The sequence below is a fragment of the Anopheles merus genome, unplaced genomic scaffold (genome assembly GCF_017562075.2).
Source record: "Anopheles merus strain MAF unplaced genomic scaffold, AmerM5.1 LNR4000009, whole genome shotgun sequence".
NCBI lineage: Eukaryota > Metazoa > Arthropoda > Insecta > Diptera > Culicidae > Anopheles > Anopheles merus.
This window is the reverse complement of record NW_024427589.1, coordinates 5,415-24,277: the sequence shown is the minus strand read 5'-3', so window position 1 is coordinate 24,277 and position 18,863 is coordinate 5,415. Positions and strand designations below refer to the sequence as shown.

The 18,863-nt window shown below is 43.0% G+C and overlaps 2 protein-coding genes across 2 annotated transcripts; both read left to right on the top strand.

The window, feature by feature from the left end:
- The first annotated feature begins 3,817 nt into the window (after positions 1 to 3,817).
- On the top strand, positions 3,818 to 8,253 carry LOC121600877 (histidine-rich glycoprotein-like). The gene is made up of 3 exons (XM_041929662.1): positions 3,818 to 4,141; positions 7,101 to 7,382; positions 7,447 to 8,253. Exons 1-3 carry the CDS (start codon positions 4,106 to 4,108, stop codon positions 8,080 to 8,082), a joined length of 954 nt encoding a protein of 317 aa, XP_041785596.1. The 5' UTR covers positions 3,818 to 4,105; the 3' UTR covers positions 8,083 to 8,253.
- A 5,700-nt stretch (positions 8,254 to 13,953) lies between these two features.
- On the top strand, positions 13,954 to 18,480 carry LOC121600865. Its single transcript, XM_041929653.1, has 5 exons — positions 13,954 to 14,272; positions 14,320 to 14,745; positions 14,851 to 17,124; positions 17,959 to 18,406; positions 18,453 to 18,480. Exons 1-5 carry the CDS (start codon positions 13,954 to 13,956, stop codon positions 18,478 to 18,480), a joined length of 3,495 nt encoding a protein of 1,164 aa, XP_041785587.1.
- The last annotated feature ends 383 nt before the right edge of the window (positions 18,481 to 18,863 follow it).

Genomic DNA, 18,863 nt, shown 5'->3' with positions numbered 1-18,863 from the left:
ATCTGCGCTGGCCAGCGCAGATTTTGACTGCCCGCTGCGCAAAATCGAGCAGTTTCCTGCGCAGGAAATGTACCAAAAGCCTGCGCTGGCCAGCGCAGATTTTGACTGGTCTCCCGCGCTGGACTTCAGCGATTCCTGCGCTGGGTCGAGCAAGTTTAGCGCCATCTGTTGGCGAAATGGACGAATTATTTTTGGCGGCGGAGCAAAAAAACGGTCAAAAAATTTAAAAATATTGGCGCCCATTTTTTCGTTCGCTTCTTCTCCCTCCCTCACCCTGCCTTGCCTTACTTGCGCTTCTGCCCGTGCCTTCCGCCACCAGCTGATTGGCTGTTGCGGTGTATGCGTTGATACTCATATGTGCATTGCGGTTGTGTATTGTTATTGGTGGGTGTTAGCATTTATTAATTTGTGTGTGACCTTTGAGGCGCTGTGGGAGAAGCTGGATTGGGATTCAAAGTGTTATCGGTGTATTGATGGTTTATTTTATTTCGTGCCGTTGCTGATGAGACCATTCGATGCCCTTGCCAGTTCACGGTGAAGAAGCCTATTTAGCACAAGCGTAGGAGAACGTCTAACACTAATCTAATATATTTTTAATTTGAACATGTTTGACGCTTCAACGACCTTCTAAGTATCATGTAGCACAGTGTATAGTGGCAAAAAAATATTTTTTTAAATGTACAGAAATCTGTCATGAGTTTTTGGGTCGTCACACACACGCACACACACAGCACGGGTAAAGTGACCGTCCACACTATCATGTCGCTATCCCCCATCCCGCCCGGCGCTTTGGATGAGGATGCACTACAGCAGCTGTGTCAAACTCATTTCATCACAGGGCCGCAAGTACAGATTTTGAGTGATTCGCGGGCCGCACAGTTGATAATAAAAAATATACCCCAATATTTATATAGTATACTGTTGTGGCCGGTCTGGTGGTACAGTCGTCAACTCGTACGACGTAACAATATGCCCGTCATGGGTTCAAGTCCCGAATAGACCGTGCCCCCATACGTAGGACTGACTATCCTGCTATGGTAACAATAAGTCACTGAAAGCCAAGCTCACTTCATTAGTGGGTACTAGCAGGCCTTGACCGACAACGGTTGTTGTGCCAAAGAAGAAGAAGAAGATACTGTTTACAATCATTATTGTTAAACAAATTGACTTTGTATGCTCCTTGCTTCAAATCTGGAGTCGTTTCTTATTTAAAAATTTGCTATGTTGTATTTCATTGTGCCCTTTTTTATTAAAAAAAAAACGTTTAGGGTAAATGTACCAATAGTGGTGCTATTTGTATTGGTACCGATGTGTTTTAATGGATTTAAAGTGTCACGAAGGACAATTTCTGAATATTTTATCGCATAGCAATTGAAATATGTTTTATCTTCGCAATCACAATCATTTTCACCAGGAAATACATCAAATTTACGAAAAATTACATATTTTTGTGACTGCTTCGTTGTACCTATAATGGTGATATGGTTCCTATAGTCGTCGTATTGTGTTCCTATAGTGGTGGTAAACAAAGATGCCTTAAAAACAGTGTATAATATCAATTAAATTTAGTTTCGATGCTGTTTTCGTATGAATAGCAAGGATTACTGCCATAATATTGGTTTCTTGCGTAATTTGATCGTAAAAAATGTATAAATTTGATCGATGAAACTCTTGACTAAAGTACTGCATCACACCTGTCCTCAACCCATACCCAGAAGAGTTTGCTTGATTTGAAGTCGATTTTTCACTCAGTAGAATAAGCGAATTTTGGCCTTTGTTAGGTAAATTACTTACAGAAAACTCAATTTTGTTGCTTATTTTAGTGAAAACAGTACGAAATGTCAAAAATATTCTCGAAAAAATCTAAAACGACCTGTTTTTATTGATTTTATAACTATAACCACTATAGGAACATGCCTGTTTTGTGTACCTATAATGGCACTATGGTAAAAAAAAAACACTTAAAAATGCATAAATATGGTCAAAAGCCAATGAATTTGAATAAAATAATATCATTTGATAACAATTATGTTAAAAAACTAATAATTGCGTTGTTATTTGGTCATTTAGAACGTTAACAAAAATATGAGTATCGTTATGAAATCCTAAGGATTTTGGAAAAATGTTGACACATTTCACAAAATAATGGATTTTTCGGTCACTAAGAAACGGAATGGCCCCATTTAACTTTAAAACCCTTTGTAAAAGGCTAAAGAACATTTCACACTAACGTAAATAACTTAATTACTTTGAATTTGCCATATGAACCACATTTTAGTGCAATACCACCACTATTGGTACTAGCACCACTATAGGTACATTTACCCTAATGAAAAGTAGTATAATGCTTATTTGTATCATGTTAACTCTTTTTTATATCGTAATTTGAAAGTGCCTTTATTTTATACAGATGTCCCTTAACTATGTACGACAAACGTAATGATCAAGCAGAGCAAACACGCTATTAAAATACCGTAGAAGCTTTAAAACTCACAATGTCAACAAACCAAGGAAGTTATAATTATGGAATTTAGCTATCATTCTCTCATAGAACGTTTGCCAAACTTGGACTTAAAACATGTATAATTACATATACAATATATGGTTTAGGCTTATGAAAATTAATATTGTTATGGCTTTGAATGTATTTTAGGCTTACGTTAGGCTGGTATAAGCTTAAATGAAGAAAAAAAACTGGCTTGGAATCATTCATTTATTAAACCAGATGCTACCTCCGCAGCTTCTACTAGATAGAGTCTGGTCCGATGCTATTTGTAATGAAATTTTTGTTCTTGCTTATTACTTAATTTATTTCGCATATTTCAATAATGTTTTCTGTTAATTTTTCTTAAAATTGGCATGAAATCTTTTTTGAACTTCAATGATACACAACCGGCCATCAGAGTTTGTTATTTTAAAATTATAGCCAATGTGTCGTAATCACCCCACAAGGTATCGATTTTACCCCATCATGGTGTCGATCTTACCCGCACTGCAGTTGTGATGCAACAAAAAACACGCTTTTTATGTTTATCAAAATGTTATCAAAATCAATTCAGGAACCGTAGTTTCTCGTAAGATGGTACATAATGAATCAAAACAGCTTTTTAGATGTCTACTAGTAAATTTACATTAGCAAAAGTATTGGCAATCAGGGGAAAACCTTAAGGTGTCGAAACTACCCCCAGTTCCCCTAGTAGTATTAGTGAAACTACTGCACTAACCTGCTTAATACTGGTATATTTACCCTATAACACAATAAACGATTTAATTAATGCTTCGATTAAGTTGCAAGCATTCTGCTGCAACTTTAAATTAAATTTAATTAATTAATTATTATTAGATGCAATCTATTTTCTATTCATTCGGGAAATGAATATTGAATTGAACGCTATTGCGGCATAATTATCGCTAGACGCCAAACCATTGTTATCATCAAAATCAATCACACCGCTTTAGAAGATACATCAATGCGTCTAAACGACCAATGATTGCTTGCAACTGTTGGTAACGTAGCGATAAACGTTCAAGAATCACGAAACAATCACTCCATCGATTCATCGTTGTGGTTTTCGCAATCATTACCGATGCTTTTTTCAAAGGTACTTGTGCTTTCGATAGTGTGATATCGTTGGGTTGAAAAATGTTGTCATCTATTTGTCTCCATCACCAACACCAAACAATTTAGACAGCTCTACCGTTCAATTTACATAGCAGTTGGGAAGTTAGCTAGAAAGAAACAGTTACACGTATCAATCGAACAAGACCAATTGTCAATCCTGGTCTACTTCTGAGGTGAAAGGAATAATGAAATGCAAACCAAATCTTGGTATATATAGTTTAACGTTTGTTTTCACTCCATCAGTATTCAATTTTCTGCTCGGTGAATAAGAAGCTGGCGAGAGCAGCTGTAAAATTCAAAGAATCGGATATATAAATGTAAAAGATTTTTAATGTGTGTAATAACTGCAACATAAGTGGAAAATAATTGAAAATATTTGAGGAGTTGTTGTAACAAAAGGTCTTATTGTAAATACAGATAAAAAAGTGTTAACATACGATTTATTAGGAGTTACGCTTTTTGCTTGCGATTGAAATATAAGAAATGTTAAAATCTATAGAACGTGCGAGTGTGTTAAAGGTAAAAATAAATATATTATAGTATTGTTTTTGTATTTCTATTAGATAATGTTTGTGCATTGTATGTATGTTTATAAATTTAAAAATTGTGCGCCAATTCGACATTAACTTTTACATAGTATCGACATAGATGCGTTACAATAGCGTTACATAGATTTACATAGTATCGTCAAACCTTTTTTACAAGGGTACAGAACTACTTTTAAAGTGTATAACCAAGAGTGAATAGAATAGTTCGAGTTCATGATTTTAATTGAAAGTTATTATCTAGTTGAACACGGTTTTTTAGAATAATTAAATCCTCTGCTTTAAGTAACGAATGATTCTTACTTCTTACAACAATACAAACATCTCTGCAACCACTCTGATGAATAGACTCATTAATGCTCATAGAGCAGTTATCACACATGGCAAAAAAATGTCTTCATCGGTTGGAGTCTATCCTTCAAACGGGAACTTTGGCATAAATTATCCTGTCGTACGTAACGCATTTTATAGCGAGAATACGGTTTACGATTATTTAAAGTTTGTTAAGCTTCTTCGAAATTATTGCTGCAACATTGTTTTGAACCTCTGCCAACATATTCTAATTGACAGATAAAAATCAACTTGAAACAAAACCGAATCGCTCTCGTCCAATTTTCAGAACAGCGGTTTTCTGGCAAACGTCATCTGACCGATAAACTTCATTCGGAAAAGGTAGTTTTTGGTCAGAAGTGATAACTGCTTAACACCCGGCAGTTCTTCCCTAAACTGTCCCCAAATTCACAAGTCCGATCATTCTGATGGTGCTGCCAAATTTTCAAGCGATAAAAATGCGTATTTGGGTCAAACAGAAAAGTTTCAAACAAAACTGTTCTGAACTTAACACCTTTGCATTTATTGATTACACTAAAAAAATACATAATAAATACTGATAAAACGTACAACACTTTAAAACGTAGGCCGCGCGCCTGCCGCACCGAGCGCCCCTGCCGAGAGCTCCTGCTAGATCGGCCTTCGTACACACTCTGCTCGGCGCTCGGCACACACTAAGCCTTGCGCGCTTAGTGTGTGCGACAGTGTGCGTGTACACACTGTCGTCCCCCTGGACGTTGACCGGTGGCAGCGTAACTGCCACGGCAAGTCCAGGGGTCGGCACGCACGGCTGCCCACAACAAAAACCACTCTGTGCCACTCTGCTGCATTACCAAAGGCTACCTGCATTATTCTGCACCGCAGCAGAAAATTGGTTACGCAAACAAAGTTAGTGTCTATCTAGCCACCACATTTATTTGAATGATATCTTAAAACTATCAAAATTTAAATTAAAAAAATACAGTATATCTTGCATTGTACCTTACAATTCCCTAACTAAATTTGTTAATTAAAGCAACACATACAATGGTTATAAGAAAAACTACAGTATACATATATTTTGAAAAATCATTCATTCATTAAAAATCTCTTGAGCTCGAACATCATAGTCCAGTTTAAAGAAGCACAATAGCTGCTCCTACTCCATTATTATAAATGCTTTAAAGTTAACAGATCTCTTAACCGTAGAGTTGGCAACCAGATTTACACATGTAAGTTGGCAACCGGCATACCCGGGTATTCCACACGTTTTGATGCAAAAAATTAACGATTTTCATAGGTAAACAATGCTTTCTATATTTTAATGCTGTAAGCAAGTAATGCCGACCATATATTCTCTTCTATTTCATTTATTCATTGAGGTTTTTCATTTTATTATAAAAATAACGGTCAAATTTAAATTTGGAATCGCTTGAATTTGACTCGAAAATAAGCACAATACGAAAAGAGGAAGAAGAGAAACGTCATTCTCCATACAAAATGTATGGAATACGCGGGTATGCTGGTTGCCAACTTACGTGGTAAAGTTTAAAAAAAATCAAAATAAAATACTTACAGGCTGTTTAAAATTACAACTTATGCACAAAAAAATCATAAATTAAAAGTTGGGAGGCTACGGAAAATTTCAGGTCAATAAATGCAATGAATCAAAAGTTATTGCAGTTCGCAGTTGAAAAAAATACCCGGGTATCCGGTTGCCAACTTAAAGGTTAAGTTAAATCAAGATGACAATTATATGTCAAGGTCAAGGTAAATTGACAGAAAGCCATGGGAAAATTGTGACAGTTAAAGTGAACATTGTTTATGTTTAGCGATGGACGTTGCTATGGAGTGAATGAGAGTTTTGTTCAGCATTTTACATTCAATTCCTGTTAGAATATTTGAAGAATTAGAATCCAATCAGAATATTACATGACTGATACAATCCAAGGATCTCTTTTATCATTCGTAGCCGGGTTATAAGTAAATGACGGTATGCATATTGTACCAGTGTGTGTCGATTGGATGTTTCATTTTACTCTCAGTGTTCAATTGAAAGTAAAAAAGGACTTCTTCAACTCAGTTGAACATGTTAAACATTTCGTTTTTCCAGCAGGATCGTTGCAAACGGTAGTGGTGTGGTCACGGAATGGCAAACAATGAAAAAGGTTATCAATGTTTCTGAATACAGAGTAGACTGCAATTACTTCTCCTTTATTGTCCATACGTGATTGACCGCAAGAAATTTAATCAATATAACCTTCCTAATAGTAAATTCGTCCACTTTTGTGCGTTAACTATTAGCCGTTTGTTTGTAAACACTTTTTCATGAAACTGTCAAAAGCGAGCTGAAAATGGCAACCTAGCAACGGGCTTTGCATCGACCTGTTCTCATTAATAGATCTTGATTATATGTGGTGACAAGATTGACAGTTTTTTTTATTCAGAAAGAACGGCTTCGGCCGTATTTGTTGAGATTGACAGTTATATTATAATGGAAACTCACCTCATACTGTTACCTTTGATCTAGCCGTAGATTAATACATAAGAATAACTATTCCGTAAAATGCCATAACTGTTCCATAGTTAAAAGTGATAACACATTAATGAAACTCTTTGTGTAGCTTTTCTTCTATTTTCTTCTTATATCTGAAATAATAAGTGTTAACTCCGAAGCACCAATAAACTCATATTTACCACCCGCTCATGGCCATGGTCACGGAGGAAATGGTGGACATCACGAAGATCATCATACGGACCTAGTGCCACCATCTAGTAGTTATGGAACTCCTGATTCGAGTTATGGCCCACCTCATCATCAGTCTGGTTTTCATCCCGAGCATGACGAACATGAGGACCATCACGATCATCATGACAACCACGATGAAAGTGGATCATTTGAAGATGTAACAAATTTTCCTGTTTGCCATAAGCCTTTACTTTAGCATTTATTTTTGTTATTAATTATAGGATCCAGCAAAATATGAATTTAGCTACGAAGTGGATGAGGAACATACAGATCTGTCGTTTGGTCATGAAGAAATGCGTGATGGAGACTATACCACCGGCAAATATAACGTATTGCTTCCGGATGGTCGTCGTCAGATTGTAGAGTATGAAGCAGATCATAAAGGATACAGACCTAAAATTACTTACGAAGGAGGAGACGAGCATCCCCACCACCATGAACATCCCCATGAACATGAGCATGAACATGGACATGGTGGATACTCAAAGGAAGCTCCTCACAATCAGCTCGGTTATCCTAGGGAATCACATCACGATTTTGAACATAATGGAATTACGCATGGGTCCAATGAGTATGATTCGCATGGACATGATAATGGACATAGTAGAGCAGATCATGGAATTCACGACAGCCACCGAGGATATGATAGCAATGCACATGAGTATCATGGAAACAAGCATGGTAATGGGCACAGCAATAGCGGACACAATAAAAATTCAGCACAAGATGGTCATAACGTTCATCGCCATGACGGGCATAATGGTCATCATCGTCGAAGAAGCAATAGCATTGACAGCCATCATCGCCTATTAAATTATCAAATCATTGACAATCAGCATCACAATGGCTACCATTAGATAATATTGTAATGAAAAAGGAATCAAGCATCCACCTTTAAAAATGATTCACAAACGCTGCGTTTAACAGAATGTTTAGAATGTAGTGTGATTTAGAATGTTTCATTTCTTTCTAAGCGTTTCATGTACAACAACGAAAACTTAATTAACAAATGAATATTTGTTTGCCAAATAAACCACTCTTATTTTAAAATGAATAAAAGCTCATTTAAAAGCTTGTAAACATTCAATAAATGTGCCCTAGCATTGGGATATTAAAATGCAACTTGAATGACTTGCGTTATTGCTAATGCGCTCTCTAATGTTGTTCGTCTTAGTTCACCTTAGGTACAGTAGTTGAACAATATGCGAATTCTGAAGCACTGCAAGTGAAAAAAAACTATTTAATAAAAGTATGTAAGCTTCTATTCGACACAGATGTAAATTCGCGAATTTCAGAGAAGGGAGCATTGCGTATTTAATGAATAATAAGTGCCGATTATCTGATTCAAACGTTAAAGTGTCAAACAAAACCGCTCTACAAGAACGGAAACGAAACGACCGAAAAAATGTCCCAAAGCAAGGCGTAAATCGAAATAGTCGTATAACGAATATTGGTGAATCTAAAGTTTATAACCGATTTTGAAGAGTCGGAATCTATGACATCATGTATTTTATTTAAAATAAACTTCGATGATATATTAATTTTACTCCAAAAGCCATTTACACGGTATAGATATACAAGATCGGTTAGTTTTGAAATCTTTGGAAATGTGTTTGTAACGGTTAAGAGCCCAGAAATTCAAAACAAAACATCAATTTCTCAGCAAAGACAACTTTTTAATGTCAAAATCAAAATCGTCGTATCTACGAATCGTCGTAACTAGAGGGGGTCGTAACTCGGGGAATGACTGTACAGGTACTCCCCGATATACGCTATTAATGCGGGTCGAAGGCAATAGCATATCTCGAATATTAGCGTAAGTCGAACTACGAGGTTTTCAGTCAAATCAAAAACTAATTTTTTCATAATTTTGCTTGAAGTGATAGGTTTTAGCCACTAAATTAGCTATTTGATCGACAATTGACAAATTTAGAGTTTGTCTGTGCATCTGTAGCTCCGTGTTGAATTCGGTTTTTAAGTATGAATTTGACGAGAAACATCCAAACAATTGCGGTCATCATGACCCGAAATGAAAGGGTGTGGTAATTTATGTATAGTTTAATAGTATAAGGATAAATATTTGTTTACGTTTTAATTTGTTGTGTGTAGCTATCGATGAAGAAGCGTCACTTACGGATGCGTTATGGTATTTTTATATTTATTTGCCAGTGTGTGTGTGATATTCTTGTGCTGCTAATTGTAACCGCAGGACTCCACACAGCATAACACGGCCCGCTGCGCAAAGCGATCGAAAACTCAGTGTCTCGCTCAATGTAGCTAGAGAGCAAGAACCAATAAAAGGTAAAACGATGGTGAAGAGGGTAAGGAGGGGAGAAAGAGAACGTGGGTGTGAACTATTTTGCGACCATAATCATTTTTGAACCAACATGGTCGCGTACCGGAGCTTTTTTTGTCAGAAAGAGACAAACACATACTGTTGAGACGTTATCAACAGCACTCTTTCTTTCGCCCGCAGTAAATTATTGTTAATAAAAACAAGCGTTTTTTAAGCTACCCGCTGTGCAAAGCAACGGAAGGCGTTATGCCGTTCTGAGAATTTTATCATGCCTTCCTTTTCTCTCCAACGGCAAATTTGTCGAGCAGCTCGTCGAGCTGCCCGTCCCTGGCTCCGCCTCATTCCCCTCGCCTGAGCGCGCTGCCGAAGGTTTGGATGTGTTGGTGCGTCAGACGGCCAATCGCTGTCAGCCGTCGTCCGTGCTCATTCCCTCCATAGCGCTATCTCATTCTCACTTGTGGTCAATGCTCATGAGTTGCTGTGGCGCTTAAAAAGCTGTTAACAAACATTGCGGCAATGTAGTTGCATTTTCACAAATCAAACTAAAAAAGTGCAATGAGTTCAAACGCTGCAATGTAAAAATGACCAAGGAATCGCTAGTTTACGCAGGAGGGTTTGCTGTGCAACGCGCAGAATCCTAATCCGCATTAACACGTTCAGTCCGGCGCTGATTTTCATGAGCTTACCGTTCCGCCGGCATCTAGAACGCAAGCTGATTGTGGAACCGGTATACTGGAAAGTTCACTGGCAGTCCCTGAGGCCTGCCATCGAACTGAACGTGCAAAGCATTAAGCATAACTTTGTTACACTAAGCTTTTTTGCTTTCGTATGGTGTAGATTACACAGATATGCTGAGCCGTCTGCGCAAGGGTGTGAGTGTGCGTGTGTGTGCCAAAACTGTCGCCAAATGTGTTTTCTTCCGGAATGTTATGATCGATCGAAGGAAGGTGTTCATGACAGTGGCGGAGTAGGGGGAATCGGGGGCGCCCTAGGCGGAAAGACGATTTGAGGCCCCTGTAAATGGTAGCTGATGACCGGGAGGAGGGGGTACTGGCATACAGCTGTTATGAGATTTAACATTATACTTAAATTGCCGGCGGGGGGGAGGGGGAGTGCAGAAGGTTCTCCAGCGACGGGGCCCCAACGACCATCTTTCCGGCGGCCCTTGTCGCTAATAATCTGTCCACTTGTAGACATACGGCATACTACAGACTAGCGATATTCGGCGACCGCCTAGTCCGTCTACCTTTAGATCCGCCGCTGGTTCATAACGGTGTTTTTTTGTTGTGGAGGTGCATCCTTCCTCCTGCCTGCAGCGTATGCATCGAGCAGGAGACAGTGTGGCAGTATGCAAGTTACCCGCTGGATAGGAGCGGTCCCGCGGCACCGCCGTCATTCCTCACATCTGCATGCCCGTCGTGGGTTCTAACCGCGTATGAACCGTCCGCCGTAGCAAGAGATTACTACCCGCTGTGCAAAGCAACGGAAGGCGTTATGCCGTTCTGAGAATTTTATCATGCCTTCCTTTTCTCTCCAACGGCAAATTTGTCGAGCAGCTCGTCGAGCTGCCCGTCCCTGGCTCCGCCTCATTCCCCTCGCCTGAGCGCGCTGCCGAAGGTTTGGATGTGTTGGTGCGTCAGACGGCCAATCGCTGTCAGCCGTCGTCCGTGCTCATTCCCTCCATAGCGCTATCTCATTCTCACTTGTGGTCAATGCTCATGAGTTGCTGTGGCGCTTAAAAAAGCTGTTAACAAACATTGCGGCAATGTAGTTGCATTTTCACAAATCAAACTAAAAAAGTGCAATGAGTTCAAACGCTGCAATGTAAAAATGACCAAGGAATCGCTAGTTTACGCAGGAGGGTTTGCTGTGCAACGCGCAGAATCCTAATCCGCATTAACACGTTCAGTCCGGCGCTGATTTTCATGAGCTTACCGTTCCGCCGGCATCTAGAACGCAAGCTGATTGTGGAACCGGTATACTGGAAAGTTCACTGGCAGTCCCTGAGGCCTGCCATCGAACTGAACGTGCAAAGCATTAAGCATAACTTTGTTACACTAAGCTTTTTTGCTTTCGTATGGTGTAGATTACACAGATATGCTGAGCCGTCTGCGCAAGGGTGTGAGTGTGCGTGTGTGTGCCAAAACTGTCGCCAAATGTGTTTTCTTCCGGAATGTTATGATCGATCGAAGGAAGGTGTTCATGACAGTGGCGGAGTAGGGGGAATCGGGGGCGCCCTAGGCGGAAAGACGATTTGAGGCCCCTGTAAATGGTAGCTGATGACCGGGAGGTGGGGGTACTGGCATACAGCTGTTATGAGATTTAACATTATACTTAAATTGCCGGCGGGGGGGAGGGGGAGTGCAGAAGGTTCTCCAGCGACGGGGCCCCAACGACCATCTTTCCGGCGGCCCTTGTCGCTAATAATCTGTCCACTTGTAGACATACGGCATACTACAGACTAGCGATATTCGGCGACCGCCTAGTCCGTCTACCTTTAGATCCGCCGCTGGTTCATAACGGTGTTTTTTTGTTGTGGAGGTGCATCCTTCCTCCTGCCTGCAGCGTATGCATCGGGAAGCAGACAATGTGGCAGTATGCAAGTTACCCGCTGGATAGGAGCGGTCCCGCGGCACCGCCGTCATTCCTCACATCTGCATGCCCGTCGTGGGTTCTAACCGCGTATGAACCGTCCGCCGTAGCAAGAGATGACTATCCGGCTACGTGTTACTCAAGTCCTGAAAAGGCCGGCGTGATCGCGTAGGCCATTACGCCAATAATAATAATAATAATAAGAAGAAGAACTTAGCATAGCAGTCCACACTCGGGGAAGGTTTTTGTTTTGACTTTGGTGCTGCCGGGTCTACCGCTGTGGCGCGACAAATGCACGGAATTCACTCGACTAAAACATGAACCTACCGATCCGAGCCCATTCCAAGGCAATGCCGGTCAATCCGCGTCATGATAACTTCTCCAAACCAACAAGCCGCCAGATTCTGGACGGGCAGGTGCAGCACCATATGCGCGAAAGAAATTTACTACATATCACACGCACGTTTGCTTCGATCGTGTGCCTTTTTAACACCCCCAACAGCAGAACCGATCGCAAAGATCGTGGTGCCAATCCGATAGTTGTGTTGTCTCTCAGGTAGCGAAATCGAAAATGCATGGACTTTGTAGCCGCAGCGGATGAAAATGTACGCATCAGAATCAAATAGTTTTGGGGTTTCCACACGCACGCACACACACACAAAAACACACACGCACACATGCACGTACGCGTGTACGCGGGCAGGCACCCGCGAAAGCGCAAACGCAAGCACGCACCCACGAAAGCGCGAACGCAAGCACGCACCCCCCCCCCCCCTTCCCCCCACCAGACCACCCCCCCCACCCCCCGCATGATCGATTACGGCTACCGTATCGGTAGAACGGCTGGTTCAGCTTTCTTGTATCGCATCCTCATCCAAAGCGCCGGGCGGGGTGGGGGATCGCGGCATGATAGAGTGAACGGTCACTTTCCCCGCGCTGTGTGCGTGTGTGTGTTTGTCGAGACCCAAAAACTGGAGACAGATTTCGGCATATAAAAAAAAAATTTTATTACCACTATACACTGTGCTACATGATGCTTACAAGGTCGTTGAAGCATCAAACATGTTCAAATTAAAAAATATTAGATTAGTGTTAGACGTTCTCCTACGCTTGTTTTAAATAGGCTTCTTCACCCTCGATTGCCACGGGCATCGAATGGTCTCATCAGCAGCGGCACGAAATAAAATAAACCATCAATACACCGATAACACTTTAAATCCCAATCCAGCTTCTCCCACAGCGTCTCAAGGTCACACACAAATTAATAAATGCTAACACCCACTGTTATTGTTTAACACAGGAAAACATCGAATGTCAGCGCAAGTGTCAAGCAGTGACATTTGACCCACGATTACTGCTCGACTGTGGGACTGCTCGACTAACGATGAGGATCGAGCAAATCGCAAGCCCGCGAATTTGCAATGGTGGAAAAGCCATAAAAGGGAAATTTGGGAAAGCACTTTCTCTTTTTCTCGTCATCACCGCGGAACCAGAAGCAGTGGAATTTTTTTAACCACTTTGTTATAAGTAAATTTACAGTACCACCGTTACGTACTGCGTTAATAGAATACAATAAAGTGAAGTTAAGAGAACCTAACTAACGTCGCGAGTGAATCATTTCGGGAAAAAAAATATCACCGGACGTTGCTAACGCAACATTTTAAAAAAATTCCACGTTTGGAAATTTTACGCGTTTACGCGAGTGCGTGAGTGAACCGTGTCGCAAGACAGTTGAGGCCGCGAAACACCTAGGAACGCGACCAACAGACGATACGTCGGACGGCAAGAGAATAGTTGAGGTGTACGTTACACATTACACCAACATACGCAATTTCTCACTATGGAACACGAGCACGAATCGAAAGCACCTCCAGCGGTAGCACAAACGAACGAGTCTCAGCAACCTGAAACGGGAGCACTGGATCATAGGCCACTCGCACCGGCCGTGGATTCACTTCACTTCCGATCGTTCGCGCCGACTGGACAAGATTGGACGGTTAACTCATCTTTGGAGATCGTTGACCGCGCAAGGTCATCGACCCCGAACGCACCATTAGGTGCAGGATTGTTGCTGAGGGAACCGCAGCAACGGTTGACTTCGGAGGTTCGCGAAGCCCCTGCATCGCGGTACACACCGCTTGCAAACTCTACTGTGGCAGGCCTGGGCCTTTACATCGCTCATCCTCGGAAACCGTGCCACGGTTAGAGCACCTACCGACCACTGCGGACGTGCAACAACCAGCGTCATCGCAGGGAGGCGTTTCTGCAGTAACCGTGCCGCGGGCGGCGGACGGTGCATCTGGAGCGGCCATCGAGGACATGGAACTACGACCACAAGCGCAGGACGGCGCTTCTGCGGGAACCGTACTGCGGACGGCGGTCGGCGCATCTGGGGCAGCCATTTCGAACGTTCATCAGCCGACGCCATCGCAAACCGGCACACCCGGGAGGACGATGGCGGACAAGCTTGCGGAGTCGAGCGAAGCTGTTGCCGCCTTGGAACTTCGGATGCGAAATTTGACTCGACGAAAGCTGGAGCTTGAGAGACGAGAGCTGGAGTTTGAAGAGCAGCTGATCTTGGCTGAATCGAAGAGGATCGGCGATGGCTTCATCAGCATGATTGACGACGAAGGTGAGTCAAACAAAATGGTTGATTGGTCGAGACGTGGGGATAGTGAGGGGCATAGTTCATACCATCCGAATGTGTCACCTTCTACATCGCGTACTGTGCCTCCAGGAAACGCACAACAGGGAAATGATTCAGTGGTCAGTCAGCAGCGTCAGCCTAGAAGTGAAAAATATTTAAATATTGCTGATGGGGCGGTTGATACTTACCCGTTCCGTAACAGCATCGGAACCACGTTGATGAATGTCAACCAGAGTCAACTTCTGGCTCGAAAGGCAAGCTGCAAGGAGTTACCGTATTTTTCCGGCAAACCTGAGGAGTGGCCCATTTTTATCGCCACATATGAAACCTCGACAGCTGCTTGTGGGTACTCCGATGAAGAGAACACTTTAAGACTGCAGCGGGCGCTTAAAGGCAAAGCTCTTGAAGCCGTTCAACCATGTTTGCTTCATGCCTCTAACCTTACTAGTGTGATAGAGACGCTGCGCATGTTATACGGTCGCCCGGAGATAATTGTGCATTCGTTAATCCACCGCATACATCAAATGCCTGCACCACGAATCGAGCGCTTGGAAACTCTAATCGATTTTGGGATGGCGGTCCGAAATATGTGTGCCACTATAACCGCTTCGGGGCTAGAAGAATATAAGTGCAACGTGGCATTAATGCACGAGTTGGTAGAAAAGTTGCCTCATGCGCTTCGGCTAGACTGGGCACGACACCGTATGCAATCGAGCTCCGCGACACTCTCGGAGTTTGGCAAGTGGATAGAAACCCAAGTTAAGGCAGCTAGTCTGATAACATTGCCATCCCTAGAATTCAGGCCAGTGAGAAAACTCGACCATAAGAGTAGAACGCATCACATGAACATACATAACGCTACGGGGTTGGTTAGTGAAGGAAGTCAAATTTGTCTACTGTGTGAGGCCACTTGTGTTGACCTGTCGCAGTGTGAGCAGTTCAACAGACTAAACGTGAATGATCGATGGGCAACTATACGCAGACTGAATGCTTGTCGGAAGTGTCTGAAAATACACACCTACGGCTGCAAAGGGAAAAAGGCTTGCGGGAAAAATGGTTGCGAGTACCTGCACCACGAACTATTACACAATCCCGAGCGCCATTCAAAACCAAACGAGTACGCGGTTGCCACAGCATCACTGAACGCGCATTCGGAGGTTACCGGTGATGTATTTTTAAAATACATCCCTGTAATAGTTTACGGGCGAGACAAGGCCATCACGACCTTTGCCTTTTTTGACAGTGGATCTACCGGTACCTTCATCGAGCATAGCCTAATTGAGGAGCTCGGTCTGGAAGGACAGCCCCATCCTCTGTGCCTGAAGTGGACAGGTAACTCGGAACGCGACGAAACGGGTTCAATTCGCGTGTCACTTTTGGAGATTTCAGGAGTCGGGCAAAACAGCAGTGTACATATTATCCCAAAGGTGCACACGGTGGAAAGCCTTTCTCTACCAGCCCAGACTCTGGCAGTGACACAACTGACTAAACAGTACGCACATCTACAGGGTTTGCCAATTCATGCGTACGAAAACGCTAGGCCTCGATTGCTCATTGGTATCGACAACCATCATTTGGTTCGACCGACTCGTTACGCGGAAGGTGGGAAATATGAGCCCGTTGCGGCAAAGACGTCATTGGGATGGATCGTATATGGCCCACGTAATAAGAACTCCAACAGTGTTAACATACAAGCAATACATACCATCCACATATGCAACTGCGGCGCAGATGCAGAAGCCAATCTGGACGCAGCGGTAAAAAACTTTTTTACGCTCGAATCGCTCGGTATCGTCAAACCGTTGGAAACACTTCGTTCAAAGGATGATGAGCGAGCGTTGGGGATTCTCAACGCGGAATCGAAATTCAACGGAAAGCATTATGAATCCGGATTGCTGTGGCGTTTTGACGATGTTAAGTTGCCATGCTCTCGTGACATGGCTATGAGAAGATACAAATGCCTGCAAAAAAGAATGTCGAAAGATTCTGTATTAGCTAAGGCAGTCATTGAGAAAATGAGGGACTATGAAAGGCAGGGTTATATACGACGATTATCGCCTGAAGAACTGTCGATGAAAGGCCCCCGAGATTGGTTTCTGCCCATATTTCCGGTTTTCAATGCGAACAAACCAGGCAAGGTTCGAGTAGTTTTCGACGCAGCGGCGAAGGCTCAGGGTGTTAGCCTCAACACATATTTACTAAATGGACCAGATCTGTTGGCAGGGCTTCTATCCGTATTATATAAATTCCGTGAGCATCGTGTGGCCATAGTTGGGGTTATTAAGGAAATGTTTTTCCAAGTCCGTATGAAACCAGATGATCAACGATCCCAGATGATTTTATGGAACGAGAACGACTTTACAGGTAGTGAACCGGATGTCTATGCAGTTGCTGTTATGACCTTCGGTGCTGCGTGTTCGCCGAGTACCGCACAGTTCATTAAAAATTTGAACGCAGACCGTTTTGCTGACAAATACTCACGGGCTGTAAAATGCATAAAGGAAGAACATTATGTAGACGATCTTTTGGCAAGCGCTGAAACTGACGAAGAAATCATCACGTTAGCTGAACAAGTCCGGCATATCCATGCTGAAGGTGGTTTCGAAATCCGAAACTGGCTGTCTAACTCACATCGTGTGACATCTCACCTACAACGCGAGGCATCACCCGAAGACAAGATAAACATGTGCTCCGATGATCGCACCGAAAAGGTTTTGGGTATGTGGTGGGATACGTTAACCGACACATTTACTTTCAAGTTATCCCCCAAACACGATATACAGCTGCTATCTGGAGGACGGATGCCAACAAAACGCGACGTTCTGCGAACAGTGATGGCGATTTACGATCCAATGGGAATCATCGCGAATTTTCTCATGTACGTAAAAATTCTTATGCAGGAAATTTGGCGTGCTGGCCTTGGATGGGATGATGTGTTGTCCGGTCGACTAGCCGAAAAATGGAGCGTTTGGGTTGCAGTATTGCCGACTATTTCACAAGTACGTGTTCCTAGGTGCTATCGTCAGTTCACTTCGGTAAATGCAAAAATACAGCTTCATGTATTCTGCGATGCCAGCGAGAACGGGATGGCTGCAGTGGCGTTTTTCCGTTTCAACGATGGGGGTATTATCGAATGCTCTCTGGGGGGTGCCAAAACTCGCGTAGCTCCGATTAAGTTTGTATCCATCCCGCGCCTAGAACTGCAGGCCGCAGTCATCGGAGCCCGCTTTGCTGCAGCGATTATCGCCCAACACCGAATAGCCATCGAACGCATTTTCTACTGGACCGATTCACGTGACGTGATATGCTGGATGCGGTCTGATCATCGACGATTTAGTCAGTTCGTTGCTTTCCGAGTAGGCGAACTCCTGGAGACGACTTCTGTGCATGAGTGGCGCTGGCTATCAACAAAGTTAAACGTAGCTGATGATGGAACGAAGTGGCAGAAGGTACCAACTGCAGATCCCGATAGTCGCTGGTTCCGCGGACCGGACTTCTTGTGGAAGCCCGAGTGTGAGTGGCCAGTTCCCGAACAATATCCCACCGAAACGAAGGAAGAGTTACGGCTACACATGATGCATCATAACACAAACACGAAGCCGTGGATTCAGCTCGAGCGTTTTTCATCCTGGAATCGCTTGTTAAGGTCAGTAGTGTACGTCTTACGATTTGTCTCCTTTATCGTTTCTAAGAGAACGGCTAGAACAACAGGACCGCTAACACAATGCGAGCTTGAAAAAGCAGAATATGCCATTCTTCGCTTGGCACAGAGGGATGCTTTTTCACAGGAGATACGACGATTAACCGACGCACGTGACGCAAGCGAACAACGTTGCACATGGAAATCCGTGTTGCCGAAGACGAGCATACTTGCAAAGCTGTCCCCCGAGGTCGATGACAACGGAGTTCTGAGAATGCGCGGACGCCTGACCAATTGTCCTTGGGTTAGCGAATCTACCAAGCGGCCCGTGATCCTGCCACGACAACACCAGGTGACAGCACTAATTCTAGCAGATTTTCATCGTAGGTTCCAGCATATAAACCATCACGCGGCAATAAATGCGATACGAAGCAAGCTATACATACCGAGACTGCAAGCCGAA

Bases quoted from the DNA above. Each gene is read 5' to 3' on its own strand.
- LOC121600877 (XM_041929662.1), top strand. From the start codon at position 4,106: ATGTTAAAATCTATAGAACGTGCGAGTGTGTTAAAG. The intron at 4,142-7,100 runs GTAAAAATAAAT...CTCTTTGTGTAG, and splicing joins AACGTGCGAGTGTGTTAAAG to CTTTTCTTCTATTTTCTTCT. The intron at 7,383-7,446 runs GTAACAAATTTT...TATTAATTATAG, and splicing joins AAAGTGGATCATTTGAAGAT to GATCCAGCAAAATATGAATT.
- LOC121600865 (XM_041929653.1), top strand. From the start codon at position 13,954: ATGGAACACGAGCACGAATCGAAAGCACCTCCAGCGGTAGCACAAACG. The intron at 17,125-17,958 runs GTAGTGAACCGG...TCCCGCGCCTAG, and splicing joins GAACGAGAACGACTTTACAG to AACTGCAGGCCGCAGTCATC. The intron at 18,407-18,452 runs GTCAGTAGTGTA...ATCGTTTCTAAG, and splicing joins TCCTGGAATCGCTTGTTAAG to AGAACGGCTAGAACAACAGG.